The sequence below is a fragment of the Centropristis striata genome, chromosome 23, assembly GCF_030273125.1.
Source record: "Centropristis striata isolate RG_2023a ecotype Rhode Island chromosome 23, C.striata_1.0, whole genome shotgun sequence".
Classification (NCBI taxonomy): Eukaryota; Metazoa; Chordata; class Actinopteri; order Perciformes; family Serranidae; genus Centropristis; species Centropristis striata.
Genome location: NC_081539.1, coordinates 31,619,692 through 31,634,691, shown reverse-complemented (window position 1 = coordinate 31,634,691; position 15,000 = coordinate 31,619,692). Strand labels below are relative to the sequence as shown.

Sequence of the window (15,000 nt, the reverse complement as noted above, 5' to 3'; positions counted from 1 at the left end):
CTTTAACACAGTGGAGACAGAGCTGACTTCCAAAATGATTTGGCGACCCCCAGAAATCATCTCGCGACCCCAATTGGGGTCCCGACCCCAAGGTTGAGAACAGCTGCCTTAGAGCAGTAGAACCAGAGAGGTTGTCATGGTCAGTTTTCTAGTTTTCTCTCACTATTTCATATATACTGTTGTATTTTTGATCGATGTTTTTAAACTTATAAGTGTTTAACTTGGTCATGTTGAGGGACATGGACAGTCAGATCCAGATTCTCCATCTGGTCAGAAACCACATCAGCCAACATCATATTCCACACATCAGAGTATCTGATCCTAACAGGATTACATCACACGGGGTTAAGAAAGGCCCGTAATGTAAGCTGCTTACTTTCACCACCACAGTCTTGTTTATTTTGCAGGAAAGCAAATCATGCTGCCTCCATCAGCTCTCCTCTCCACCAGGGAAGATAAAAACACTGATCAACCTCAAGGGACAAAGTACAAACTGTTCTCTGTTCACTCAACATACACATGTACACATATACTGTGTTTACATTTAGTTTCCCAGCAAAGAAAACTCTCTATGATGTGGAATGATGCATTCCAGCCTGTCTGGATGCTCTCTATGCTGCCACTCTCATGATAAATATGTAGATGGTTTATTAGAGCTAACAGAGATATGATCCACATTCCACACGAGTTCCCCCGAGGCCCGAAAGCAGTCTGAATCATGTTGAGAACCGAGTTATGTAACGCTGGAAAATAATTCAAATTAAGGCCCCGTTTACACGAGGACACTTGCGGGTAAAAACGACAAAATATTTTATGGGAAGTGCCTTTCGTTTAGACGGTGACGGCGTTTTTGGGGCTTAAAGACGCAAAAATCTGAAACCACCCTCCAAAGTGTAAAAGTGTAATCCTCTCCTCCGTAGCGTGTCGTCTACACTGACAAGACACAAAACTCTGATCTGATCTGCTCACGTCACGTATGTGTTTACGTCACATACATGCTCCAGGACAGGAAATAAAGAAACGTGGGATTATTTCCATGGTGGGACCTTCAAGCTGCTCTGGCAGCTCTAATAAACTTACAGGAGTCTTTCCACCAAATGTCCAGGATATGTACAGATAGTATTAGTGAACAGAGAAGGATCTGGAATTACCTCCATCACATTCTGGATGCAGCGATTGGTGGGAGGAGCCAGACGGCTGTGAACGAGACCTGGGAGATCTAGTGATGGAGGAGAACTTTGTGGAAGGAGTAGCTGATGAAAATGTGTGGCGTGAAAACTTCTGCATGCCCAAAGATGCTCTTATGGCTTTAAGTGATGCCGCCTGGCTGCATACAATCACATTCACACACTTTAGATCACCGTATCAGCAGATTTCCTCCTGAAAACGCTCGTCTAAACCAGGAATAAAAAGTGGAGACGCGACGCCACTTTAGTCTTCTGTTCAGACCGTCACCATGGAAACGTAGCCTTAGTAGAAAATTGACGTTTGCATTTCATGTGCAAGGCTCTTGATTGTGATCAAGTGTGTGTGTTTATTTGGGTGCAAATATCAAATATCTTTCCTACATATGAGCAAGACACAGATTTAGTTTAGTTTTGTGTATCTTTGTCTCTTTGTGTGTGATTTGTTTGTCTTTGTCATCATTTTGTGTCTTTGTGATTGATGTGTGTCTCCTCGTGGTTGTTTTGTTTTTCTTTGTGATGTTTTTTTCTCTTTTGTGGTAATTTGGTGTCTCTTTATTGTTGTTGTTCTGTGTCATTGTGGGTGTTTGCCCCTTTGATTGTATAGGATAGGCAAAAATAAGCCATGTTATCAGTAAAAATTTTGTGAAATTTGTTTTTGAAGATGTATATTATATGGCCAAAAATAAAAGTTAATCTATTCATTCATTTGAAAAAGCTAGCCAGGCCAAATGTTGACCTCCTAAAGGCCAGGGGGGGTTTAGTCATTTCTCATTTGGGCTAACTGGTTTGTAAGATGTGACACATTTTTCTCACCAAATCATGGAAATAAACGGGACTTTAAAAAAAAAAAATTCCATTTGTAGCTATTGGTTCCATTGTGGTTTTCTCATGTGTTCCGGTGGATGTGAGATTCATTACAGGTTGTAGCTGGAGGCAGAACAAGCTTCATTCAAGCACAGACAGGCCACTGAAATAATGAGTCAATGAAGTGGAGTCTTCATCCTATGTTCCAACGTTTAATGCAACAGATGTGTCACAACTTGTCCAAAATATGTGCAATAGTTTTGGTTCTCTTTCCGGTGATTGGTGCCTCCTGGTGTTGTTTGCCCAACCTGGTCTCACAGGAATCCGTGGAATAGCCACGGAATCACTCAAATTTCCGTGAAACTGACACGGATTTGGCTACAATGCAAGTTAATGCCAGTCATATCCCGTGGCTATTCCAACATACAAAGTGATTATGTACATTCACTGAGTGAAGATTTAGAAAATAAAACATATATTTCTCGCTAGAAATGTGATCAAAATCCATTTTTATGCAGAAACTAAGTCAAAATATTGATTTTTTTTCACTAAAAATGGACACAAACCAATAGGAGGTTCCAAAAAAGTGCTGGATCCTTCATTCCCATAATTCAACGTGCAGCATATTTCCTTAAGTCCCCCCCCCCCCCCCCCCCCAAAAGACACAAAAAGACCAAAAAAAGACACAAAATGACTTAAAAAAGACACAAAATGACCAGAAAAGACACAAAAATACAAAAAAAAGACACAAAATTACCAAAAAAGACACAAAATGACGTAAAAAAAGACACAGAATGACCAGAAGACACAAAATTGACACGGACACGGATTTGGCTACAATGCAAGTTAATGCCAGTCATATCCCGTGGCTATTCCAACATACAAAGTGATTATGTACATTCACTGAGTGGATATTTAGAAAATAAAACATATATTTCTCGCTAGAAATGTGATCAAAATCCATTTTTATGCAGAAACTAAGTCAAAATATTGATTTTTTTCACTAAAAATGAGAGAACTGTCCGCCATGTTTTTTGTTCTGACCGCCGGGACCTTGAAAGTCACGTGACTTGGAACAAACCAATAGGAACAAATATTAACTTGCATTGTAGCCAAATCCGTGTCAGTTTCACGGAAATTTGAGTGAATCCGTGGCTATTCCACGGATTCCTGTGAGACCAGGTTCTGTTTGCCTCCGTCCCTCTGCAGGCCGAGGAGTAAAGGTGGAGACGATCCTGAAGGACGATGAGGTGGTGACATCATACCTGCTGAGAGACGTTCCCCTGTCCCAGTCTGTGGTTCATCAGCTAGTCAGTGCCCAGATCAGGCCTGAACAGGTACATTTATCCTTCACACCTCTTTAAGGCCTAGAGAGTATCGTACTAGAATTGTACAAGTGGAGACTTGCTCCCTGTAACAACTATCTGATTCAATGTTATCAGTAATAATTCTGGCTGAGAAACAGCTGGAAGAAATGTGCCTTTGGCAGTTTACACACACGTACACATCCAGCACGCCACTTAATCCAGAAACATGTGGCCAGCTGACAGGTTTCGCCTGAGATGCCCCTCCTTCCTCTGTGGTTTCTACTATTCACTGAATCATTTCAGGTGAAGTACAAATGAGTCATCACCTATGAATAAAGCCTTCTAACATCATACAATAAGTGTTGCACACTTTACAAGTAATGCAACTTCACTGTGGCTTCATTTCATCCATTCATCAGTCCCTTATAGTTTCTTTTCATGCTCGGGGGCTCCCATCCCAGCATGCATTGCACAACAGGGTCCAAGCTGGACAGCTAAACATATTCACAAGCAAACACATCTACATATACACTACTGGTCAAAAGTTTTAGAACACACCAACTTTTCCAGAATTTAATTGAAAATGATGCAGTTTAATGTCTCAGTGTACTCTGAAATTAATGCACATTTGCAACATTTAATATTCTTTATTGAGCATGATAGTGTTTTGAAAGTAAAAAAAAGATTCAAAATCACATTTTATGTTGGACTAAAGGACTAAAAAAGGACACAAAATGACCAAAAAAAGACACAAAATGACTAAAAAAGACACAAAATGACTTACAAAGACATGAAAAGAATTCAAAAATGGACAAAATAGCCCAAGACTCCATAGAGTTAAGTTGTTAACCCATTTCTTGTTCCCTGAAAAAGGCCTACTTGTATAATTCTGAAATGTACATTATTTTCCAGTTTTGGTTAAGCTTACCTTTTTTTATTTACCTCTGGCAGTTCACCACTTACCTTTGGACCCTTTCAAGCTGTTCATTTGACTTGAACTGCTTGAATTTCAATAAAAAACTGGAAAAACTAAAACTTAATCTAAAACTTTTGACCGGTAGTGTATATAATGGGCTATTCAGAGTTTTTACTAAGGACATGTCAGCCAGATGATAGAATACAGGCACAATATGTATTGGGACATTATAGAGTAGGTATTTAGTATATAAATCCTTCCAAACTGCCTCCATGTGTCCTCTCCTTTCTTCCAGTTTGCTCTTGGGGTTCCAGCGTTGCATTTAAAGGACATAGCGTGCAGCCTGACCCTGCTGGATCGGTTCCTGGTCTTCCCGAGCCGTAGAGGACTCTACGCCGTCCGCAGCGCCTTGTGCATCCTCACGCCACAGCGGCTGCAGATCATTGAGGACAAATTCTACGCCAACGTCGACTTCTTCAAGCTCTTCAGGCTGGTCAGTGTCGGCTGGGATGTTGGGAATATATAAAGCAACGGTAACACTTTACAATAACCATCATTAATAGATGGTAAATAGACCATTTATAAATGGTAAACAGTTTAATCATCATTTCTAAACCATATAAAGGCCATTTGGAATGGTAAATAGAAAATGTATTAATGTTGAACTATATATATATTATATATATCCTTTATAAATGCCAAATAGATGGAAAATAATAATATATATAGTTACTTTACCATTAACAAACAATTACATTATAATTATTAGTTTAATAATAGTTTTGCACTCATTATAACATTTTTAACACCAATGTTAAGTATGTAAATGGTTAAAACTTGGTTTATAAACCATCTATAAACATCACGTTGATGGTTATTGTAAAGTGTTACCAAAGCAACTATTGTAGATAAATAATACCTCAGTAGGTTGTGGATATGTGCCAGAGTTCATTCTTAAAAGCTATTTTTCAATGGTTATACATTTTTTTCTGCCTTAACCTATAAAAATATCTGTAAAATCAAAGTTTCATTCTGCTGTCATCAAATTGGGAACCCTTTCTCCCGTTGTGGTCAGACTGCAGGAAGCTTATAGAAACATCATTTAAGATGAATGAAATGCAAACATTTGACGTCATTTGGCAGAGTTCTCCTTCTGCTTTATGAATAGGAGAGTCCAGTATAGAGCTGTGGTTGGATCAGTCCCATGTTGCCATGTTTATTAGCTCATTTACAGAAACCTTCAGTGTGCGAGCCAGCTGCTGGCTGAGGGGCTGGAGGTTCATCTGGCATCAGGACATATTATATTATTATGATATAATATCTGGCAGGATATGACACTTTAACATTTCCAACATTTGAACCACAGCACGTCTTTGATTCATTTGATCTTTAATTTATCTTGTTGACAAGTTAATTTATTAAGAGCTTTTGTTTTTACAGACATATAGTACTAAATCATATTTGATCAGTGGTGGAAGAAGTATTCAGATCCCATACTTAAGTAAAAGTACTAATACAACACTATGAAATTACTCCACTACAAGTAAAAGTCCTGCATTCAAAACTTACTGAAGTAAAAGTACAAAAGTATCAGCATCAAAATGTACTTAAAGTATCAAAAGTAAAAGTACTTGTTGTGCAGAATGGACCCACTCAGATTGTTATACATGTTCTAAATATTTTATTACATTATTTGTATTGATGATTTTATGTAAGCAGGGTTTTAATTTTGTAACAATATGGCTCATTTAAGTACTTAATATACTGTTATAAGATTTAATAAAATAAAAAAAGTCTAATCACCTTAAATTGATCATATGTTTTATGTTGAATCTTGACCTGGAAAGTAACTAAAGCTGCCAGCTAAATGTAGTGGAGTAGAAGTATACATTTACAGAAAATAGAAACACTCAAGTAAAGTACAAGTACCTCAAAATTGTACTTAAGTACAGTACTTGAGTAAATGTACTTATGTATTTGATTATGCTACATGTATATTAGGTTTTTAGATGTCAGCATCATATTTCAAGGTCTGCATTTAACAACCATCTTTATTACACTCTGACTGGATAAAATGGAAAACATAATGTATATTTTGTCCTTCAACTCTGGAATATCTCCCTCATATTATATATATATTATATATATTTTGTACATTCAGTATTAGCTGGGAGTTGCAGCTCGTGTCTGACATCACATCAGCAGTTATAAAGTCTGGATCAAAACTCCACAAGTCCTCACAGGCCTATTTTACAACATTTGAGGTCAGGAGCCGCAGCAGATAAACAGCTGCTGGTATTTTTATAAGCGCTCTGACTCACAGGGTGGGACAAATATTTCCCAGGGAAATGCATCTCTGTGTCTAAAGTAAATAAAGTCCAAGAGACACAACAACACCAGGAACTCTGCATCATAATTTAATATATTTTAAAGGCTGGAACATTTAAAATATCAATACAACCTAAACCCTATTGGCATAGAAAGACAATGTACAAAGAACATAAAGTCATGGAAAAAATATTAGTCCACCCTTGTTTTCTCCGTGCTTTCTTGTTTATTATTATTTATTTTTATTTATTGCCTGGTACAACTAAAGGTTTTCCATGGTTTTCTTGATAATCACTAAAATCATTATAGAGAAAAAACACGGAAAATATCAAGATATCAGCTCTTAAATTAAACTCTTATGAGATATTTTTGTTGTTATCATTATATTTGTCCAAACAAATGAACCTTTAGTTGAACCAGATATTAAAATCAACAAGAAATTGAAGAAAACAATGATCTAATATTTTTTCCATGACTGTATATATCTAATGTAAACAGATTTTTATTTTGTTTTTGTAAATATACACTCTGAATTGAGAATTTGATAAATTGTGTTTCTTTATGTAAAGTTGTTATAACAACAACAACAACAACAACAACAACAACAACAACAACAACAACAACAACAACAACAAAATAATAATAATAATAATAATGATAATAAAGTTTATTTGTATAACCTCTTTAATAGAAAAAATGCTTTACAATAAAGAAGAATAAATTACAGGACATAAATAGACGCCATAATTAATGGAAAAAAGATGGAAAATAAAACACACTTCATAATAGTAAAAAAAAAAAATAGAATAAGATAAGATAACGGATAATAAAATCTTATCTGGCTGCTATAAATAAAACAATAATAGTTATCAGTAGAAACTAAAGATATGGACAAGGCTGCAGGTAGCGATAACAGGTGAGTCATTTCATTATTGTCTTAACAAGCAAACAAACTCAAGATACCATTTCAATCTGCAAACTTTATTTACAATATTATCTCCAAAAATGAATCCAATCCAATCCACTTTATTTATGTAGCACAATTTTATCAAACACAAGGTTTCCAAAGTGCTGCACAAACAATAAATACATAACACAATACAAAGAGATGTAGTAAACAATAGAACAGTAAGATGCAATAAGATAAAATAAATTAAAAATGGGATAAAAATAAATAAAATAAAATGTAAAATGTACTGCCCACACAAAATAAAATATGCATGAATACAATAAAGACAAAAAATCATAAAATCAACATAAAATCAACATAAGGAGGAGCAATACCATTTAAAGCTTTAAAGGCAAATAAAATAATTGTAAAATGAATCCTAAAATGAACGTGCAGCCAGTGCAGTGAAGCTGAAACAGGTGAAATGTGCTCATACTGTCTTGTGCCAGTTAAAAGACGTGCAGCAGTTGATTATGAGTAAATTGCAGCGTAGAGCTGATTAGATTTAAGCAGGCGGACTTATCTGCCACAGACTTAATTAAGACTGTGCAGCTCTGCCAACAGGCTGCAAATAATATATAAATAGGTCCGGGCATGAGGCTCGCTGAGCATGCAGACGTGGCCTCTGCCAGTAATTAGCTTAGTGAGGTCTCTTTAGTAATCACAGGGCACTCAGAGTAAACATAGGTCACACAGAGACACACAGCAACAATGGCTGACCTCGCCTCGTCTCCATCCAGCAGCATTACTGGGACTCACTGGGACAAGTAAACTGTTTATTCTCTGTCTGTTTCTGTCTTCTGCTATAGCAGGATATAAATCAGGCTTTTTGCCTTGATTTCATGCCATTTTCTCCCAGATAGATTTGTAGATTAATACTGAAGACATCAAAACTATGAAAGAACCAACATGGTCTCACAGAATTCTGTGAAATAGTTGTTACTTTTAATCTTTTAAAAAAAGTCCTTTGCTATCAGTCTAAAGGTCCATTCTGACCTCCTGAGTGTGTAACAGTCAGCTTCAAGCCAGAGACTCCTTGGAAAGTAACAACTTGATACTTTGGGATTTGTCAGAAAAGACACAAAATTACCCAAAAAAGAATCAAATTGACCACAAAGTGTCACAAAATGATCAAAAATTGACCAAAAAGACACAAAATGACCAAAAAAAGACACAAAATGGCCCGAAAAAGAAACCTGACCAAAAAAAAGACACAAAATGACCAAAAAAGGAAACAAAATGACCTAAAAAGACACAAAATGACCAGAAAAGAAACAAAACGACCAAAAAAGACACAAAATGATCAAAAAAGGAAACAAAATGACCTAAAAAGACACAAAATGACCCGAAAAGAAACAAAACGACCAAAAAATACACAAAATGACCAAAATGAGCTGACTTCCAAAATGATTTGGCGACCCCCAGAAATCATCTCGCGACCCCAATTGGGGTCGGGACCCCAAGGTTGAGAATAGCTGCTCTCGGGGATTGTTGAAGTCTTTTCCTCACTATTTCAGAATAGTGCATGATCCTTTATTTACATTCACATAATGCATTTATTTATTTATTTTCAAGATTCTTAGTGTAAATATCAGTTTTATGTTGGCTGTTCTCATCTTTAGAACTCATTTAGTTCGGCCGATATCCAGCAGAGCCCAAAGAAGTTTCAGCATATTGATAATGTGAGTGTGACTGCAGCTTATAAATAATTGGATATAAAATGTTTTGTGATTGTACAAAATCACAGTGAGCACAACAATAACAACAACAACAACAGCAGCATGTCGTCTACGTGCTCATGTGACTAAAATGGTTGATAAAAGATCTTTTAAAGACAGAATGCTTTGAAGGACGTGCCAGTGTTTAAGGTTTGTTTGTTTTCTTGCTGGATTGTAAACAGTTGAACAGCAAACTGTTGAGGAAGTGGTGTGTGTGTGTGTGTGTGTGTGTGTGTGTGTGTGTGTGTGTGTGTGTGTATGTGTGTGGGCTGCTCTCTGATAGGCTGCATCTATATCTGTAGTGGGAAGGATGTCTCCTCTGGCCTCGTGCTGCTTCCTGGAACCTTTCAGCCTATTGTGTTGTGATCTCGGAGCAAAGCAGCAGATCCTCCAGAGAAAGCACTGCTCAGCAGATATAATATATATATATATATATATATATATATAACATAGATACATGACTGATGAAAACAACTTTCAGGTGTTTCTTGCTGGTCCATGAAAAACATGTTGCCTATTCCATCACCTCATTCCCTCTAAAGTAAAGCATCACTTTGATATTGTTCAATATGGATCCTATTTTCACAAGTTTTTGTATCTAAATCACTAATTGGGATAGCAATTGACCTATGGCTAAGCCACACCCCCAAACGCGATGAGCCAATCACAGTGCGCATAGCTAACTCAATACACTCGGACATTCTCTGCGTCCACATCCATTGAAATGCATTGGAGTTAGTCCGTTTTCAGTCGTTTTTATGTGTTTTTTCTTTTGATTTTAAGTTTAAAATGGTCAAACGGTGTGCATGGGGTACATGCAACTCTGACACAAGGTATAGCCCACTAATATGGGAGCAGTAACCCGGTTCCCTATGGCAGTGATTCCCAACCGCTGTTCTGCGGCACACAAGTGTGCCGTAAGAAATCAATATCTGTCAATATCAAATCCAGCGACTCCGTCTTAGCGAGCGCTAACGAGGTCGGCCGGCTCGTTAACAAGAGGCTCTTGTTAAGGAGCCGGCCGACCTCGTTAGCAGCAGTTAGCTACAGTTAGCTCTGTAGCAGTACAGTGTGTATGTGCTAACAGGCTAACAGTTAGCTCTGTAGCAGTACAGTGTGTATGTGCTGCTGCTGCAGGAGGTGTTAGCTTAGCGATCTCTGTTTGTTTACAACAAGCAGCAGAATGAGCGGTGTCAGTGGGGTGAAAAGACGAGTGAAACCTCTAACCTGTTAATGAAGGCCCTTTTGGTGACTTCCAGATGATATTTCATTTTTCTGTCTCCAAAATTGATTAATTGCCTCCTGTGAAATTTCTCTGACTGTCACAGCTGCCATAGCGCCCGTCACCGAATGTTGACAGTTTGTCCGAGTGAGTGGAGGGGGCGGGGCTTAGCCAGAGGTGAATTGTTGAAATTGGTCCTGTATTGAGCACAAATTCAGATTGTATTGGACTCAGTATGTGAGTGTCTGACAGCATTTTGGAAAGGACCTGGCAGAGGAATAAAAGGTTTCTTTCTAGGATTTTGACACATCCGGGGCTCAGCCCAGAAGAGTCAAGCAGAAGTTTTTAGACATAGAGACATTCTCCACATAGCCTAAGAACACAATTCACTCTACACTTGCATTCAGAGACGAATGCTTGGTTAAGTACAGGGGTGCACTGCAAACCTGTCATATCACCGCTGAAAAAGGTGAAAACGATGCAATCCCATAACCACAGATCATCAAATGAATGACCCATATTGTATTTAGTTTGCACCCATGTACTGACATTAGCTAGCTAGCTAACAACACATTGTTTTTCCGCTGGACCAGTTACACTAATTGTCCCCATTAGTCACTTTGACACAAAAAATGAAAAAAATAGGGTCCAAGTTGAAAAAACAAACAAACAAAGTTATCCTTTAAATGAATCATGTGTTTTAAAAATTCTAAATATGTTAATGAAAAAAAAATGTGTGGGTGGCTACTGTACGGATAAGATTTGAGGAGAAGAAAATAATGAGAGGAGGAGAAAAAATGACAAGAATAAGCAAAATTTTGAGAATAAAGTTGAGCTTTTTGAGACTGCAAACTATAACCTCCTTTTCCTTCATACTTCTAATATATATCTAAAAGATTCACATAAATTACATAAAAGCCGATTCCTCCTCTCATTATTTTTGATCCTTCCTGGCCCTAATCTTCTTATGTAATATTGGCTAGAATCAGTTTTAATTACTTAACAGCACAAAGACAAGAATGTTTTCTATCTCATTAGACAAAAATATGAGACAGAATATCATTTTGAACACACTATCCCTTATCATCTTGCATGCATTGTGGTCATTTTGTGTCTTTTTTGGTCATTTTGTTGTTGTTTTTTGTCATTTTGTGTCTTTTTTGGTAATTTTGTGTCTTTTTTGTGGTAATTTTGTGTCTTTTTTGATCATTTTGTGTCTTTTTTGATCATTTTGTGGTCAATGTGTGTCTTTTTTGGTCATTTTGTTTCCTTTTTTGGTCCTTTTGTGTCTTTTTTTGGTCATGTTTCTCTTTTGGGCCATATTGTGTCTTTTTTTGGTCATTTTGTGTCTTTTTGGTCAATTTTTGATCATTTTGTGACACTTTGTGGTCATGCATTGTGATCATCCAAACACAACCTGCAGGGAGGTAACTGGTAACATCCTCTGTGTCTTTGAGTAATGTGGCAGTTTGGAGTGATGTATTCATATTATAATAATGCGTTTGTGTTTCTTTGCAGCTTCCTCTTCTGCTGGACAATCACTCTGGAGGAATAGAGATCCAGCTCTGGGTCCGGGTGGTCTCTGCTGTCTCAGACAGACTCCGAGAGGTGAGGCTGGCTTGGCTCGGTCCAGATCCATTCAGAAGTTCACCGCTGCTATTATTAGCTGTCAGGAAACAGTTGCTTCCTCTCGCCTGAGTCTTTACGCAAACACAGACAGTGGGGGGATATCATTGAGTGCGTATGAGGAAGGCTAAATACAGAACAGTCCTCAAAAACACATACATCATCATTAAGGGACCATCTCAGTGGAAACACTGAGGCTGCAAGAACAGGTGAACCTCCAGACATGCAAAGGTTAAACACCAGAGATCTGTCCATGCACATTCTTTTTTTTAAATTTAAAAAAAAAATGTTTTAAATATATTTTTATCGATTCACAGTTGCAGTAAACAGTACAATCAAAGAGACATATTTTCATTTTCTTATATAACTCAACACCCATTCCACTCCCCCCAGAGACCCTTACATCGTTGTACTAATAGGTTAATACACCAGATCAGTTAAAACAGTGTGTAGAAAAAAATTTTTAATAATAAAAATAAATATATATATATATATACACACACCCATACATAAAATATATATAAAATAAAATAATTAAAAAATAAATAAAAAATAAATAAATAAATAAAACATACATATATATACACATACACACATACATATACAAAAATATATATATATAAGAAAATACATATCGACATATATACACACACCCATACATAAAATATATATAAAATAAAATAATTAAAAAAAATAAAAATAAATAAATAAATAAAACATACATATATACACACATACATATACAAAAATATATATATATATATATATATATATATAAGAAAATACATATCGACATATATACACACACCCATACATAAAATATATATAAAATAAAATAATTAAAAAAAATAAAAAAATAAAAAAATAAAACATACATATATATACACATACACACATACAAAAATATATATATAAGAAAATACATATCGACATATATACACACACCCTTACACACAAATATAACCATGCACATTCTTTATCTTGGATCATAGGTGGAACCATGTTTTACTTTGTTTAGTGTCTACGGCGTTTCTTTGATATATAGTCTATATTTGTGTGTAATTTGTGGTGTACCTGTCTGTCAAACATTCAGCGTGTGGGCGTGTGGATCTATGTTTGTTGTGTTTGTTTCTATGGGCTGTTCATGGAGCTGACAGTCTGACTTCCTGTTGGCACGACGCTCGTCTTTGTCTCGTCTTTGTCTCGACCAGAGACAGTCTGAAGTCGAGACTGACAACCTTGAAAACAACTGTGACCAAACAAGCTAAAAAAGGAATAGAAATCAAATTGTTGCTATTAAAACAAAATTATATTTTAACCCTATAAAGCCTGAACCACTAAATAATTGCCAGAATTTTTTTGTTTTTTAAACTGGAGTGTTTATTGAACCTGCTGACAGATAACTTAAAAAAAATCCAAAAACAATAGGGATATATGATTCTAATTTGCATCATATTTGATACATCAGTTCTTTTTGTGCAATTTGTTGCTCACAGTTTGTTTTTCTTGAACTAACAAAAACATATAAAACCCAACATTTTTAACCTTTTAAGGCTTTACTTTCTTTTAACATTTTCCTCAAACATGCAAAATATTTTTTCCATATAACACAACATCATACATCTGCTGATATGAAGTTTTCACGCAGCAATGACTGATCCACCACTGGAACCTGCATATAATTTTTGCTATATCTTGTATTTTTGTGCAATTTGTTGCTCAGTTGTTTTTTTTTTTCAACACATGTATACATCAGGTTTTTCAGGAAAAAAATATCACACTGATGATGTTTAGGTCTCAAAAACTTGTGTATCAGATATGATACACTTGGCTTTATAGGGTTAAGGTTGCACGATTGAGAACGCAACAGCCCCATTTTCAGCTTTGTGACAATTGTGGCTTTTTGCAGAAAAGGGGGGCGTTAAATTAAGACTTTTCTCTATTTCAAAAGGAATAATAATGCTAATATATCTGAAAAATCCAATCTCCAAATGTGGAGATACATAGCTACAATAAGCAGAGAGGAAAGGGTTTGTTGACTGGAGTTAAGGAGCATTTTTACCTTAACATTGGAACATTGCTCTGCATAAACAGGCAGTCATGCAAATATGAAATACCAGTTAGTTCAGTGGTCAGCCAGAGATGCTAATCAGCTGTAGCTCTTACCCAACATGGATTATTATTATCAGAGTCTGAAGAGAGTAACAAAACATTGCACTGTACACTCAAAACAATAATTAAGCCAAAAACATTTTCCATGTAATTTTGTCACATAAGTTGAATGTAAAAGGTCAAATTAAATGCAATGTTTTTCTTTCATTTAAAAGTAATATAGATAAATTAAATAACGTTAATGCAAATTACATAAACTTAATGTGTAAATTTACTTAAAGTTTATGTATACTTTTACATAAACCTTATGAGTTTATTCAAGCATTTCATACGCAAGCAGTTATGAAAAAGTTTCTTTATTAACATTAAGCACCAAATTGGGGCAACAGATTACTGTTTACACAACAGATAACTGTTTACACATATTCAACATTAATTAGTTGCTTATTAGCATGCAAATAAGTAACATATTGTCTCTTAATGAGTCATTATTCAGTAGTTATTAATGCCTTATTATACAACCAGTAAGACATTGTTTTCCCTCAATAACCTCAGAATTATTGATTATTAGTAGTAAGTAAGGATGGTTTTTATATGAGTTATGATCTTAATATGCTTTACTTCGTATGGACTTTATGTCTCTTTAACTTTATATGTAATATTGAATGAACTCATAAGGTTTATGTAAAAGTATACATAAACTTTAAGTAAATTTACACATTAAGTTTATGTAGAAATTTGCATTAAAGTTATTTAATTTATCTATATTACTTTTAAATGAAAGAAAAACATTGCATTTAATTTGACCTTTTACATTCAACGTATGTGACA

General features: G+C 35.7%; 1 protein-coding gene across 1 annotated transcript in view; it reads left to right on the top strand.

The window, feature by feature from the left end:
- The window catches only part of abca4a (ATP-binding cassette, sub-family A (ABC1), member 4a), a 68,805-nt gene that overhangs the window by 2,790 nt on the left and 51,015 nt on the right, over window positions 1–15,000 (top strand). Inside the window, exons 5-7 of the mRNA XM_059327504.1 lie at window positions 3,201–3,328; window positions 4,510–4,707; window positions 11,950–12,039. Of these exons, the coding sequence (XP_059183487.1) occupies window positions 3,201–3,328; window positions 4,510–4,707; window positions 11,950–12,039 (416 nt within the window). The remainder of the gene's footprint in view (window positions 1–3,200; window positions 3,329–4,509; window positions 4,708–11,949; window positions 12,040–15,000) is intronic.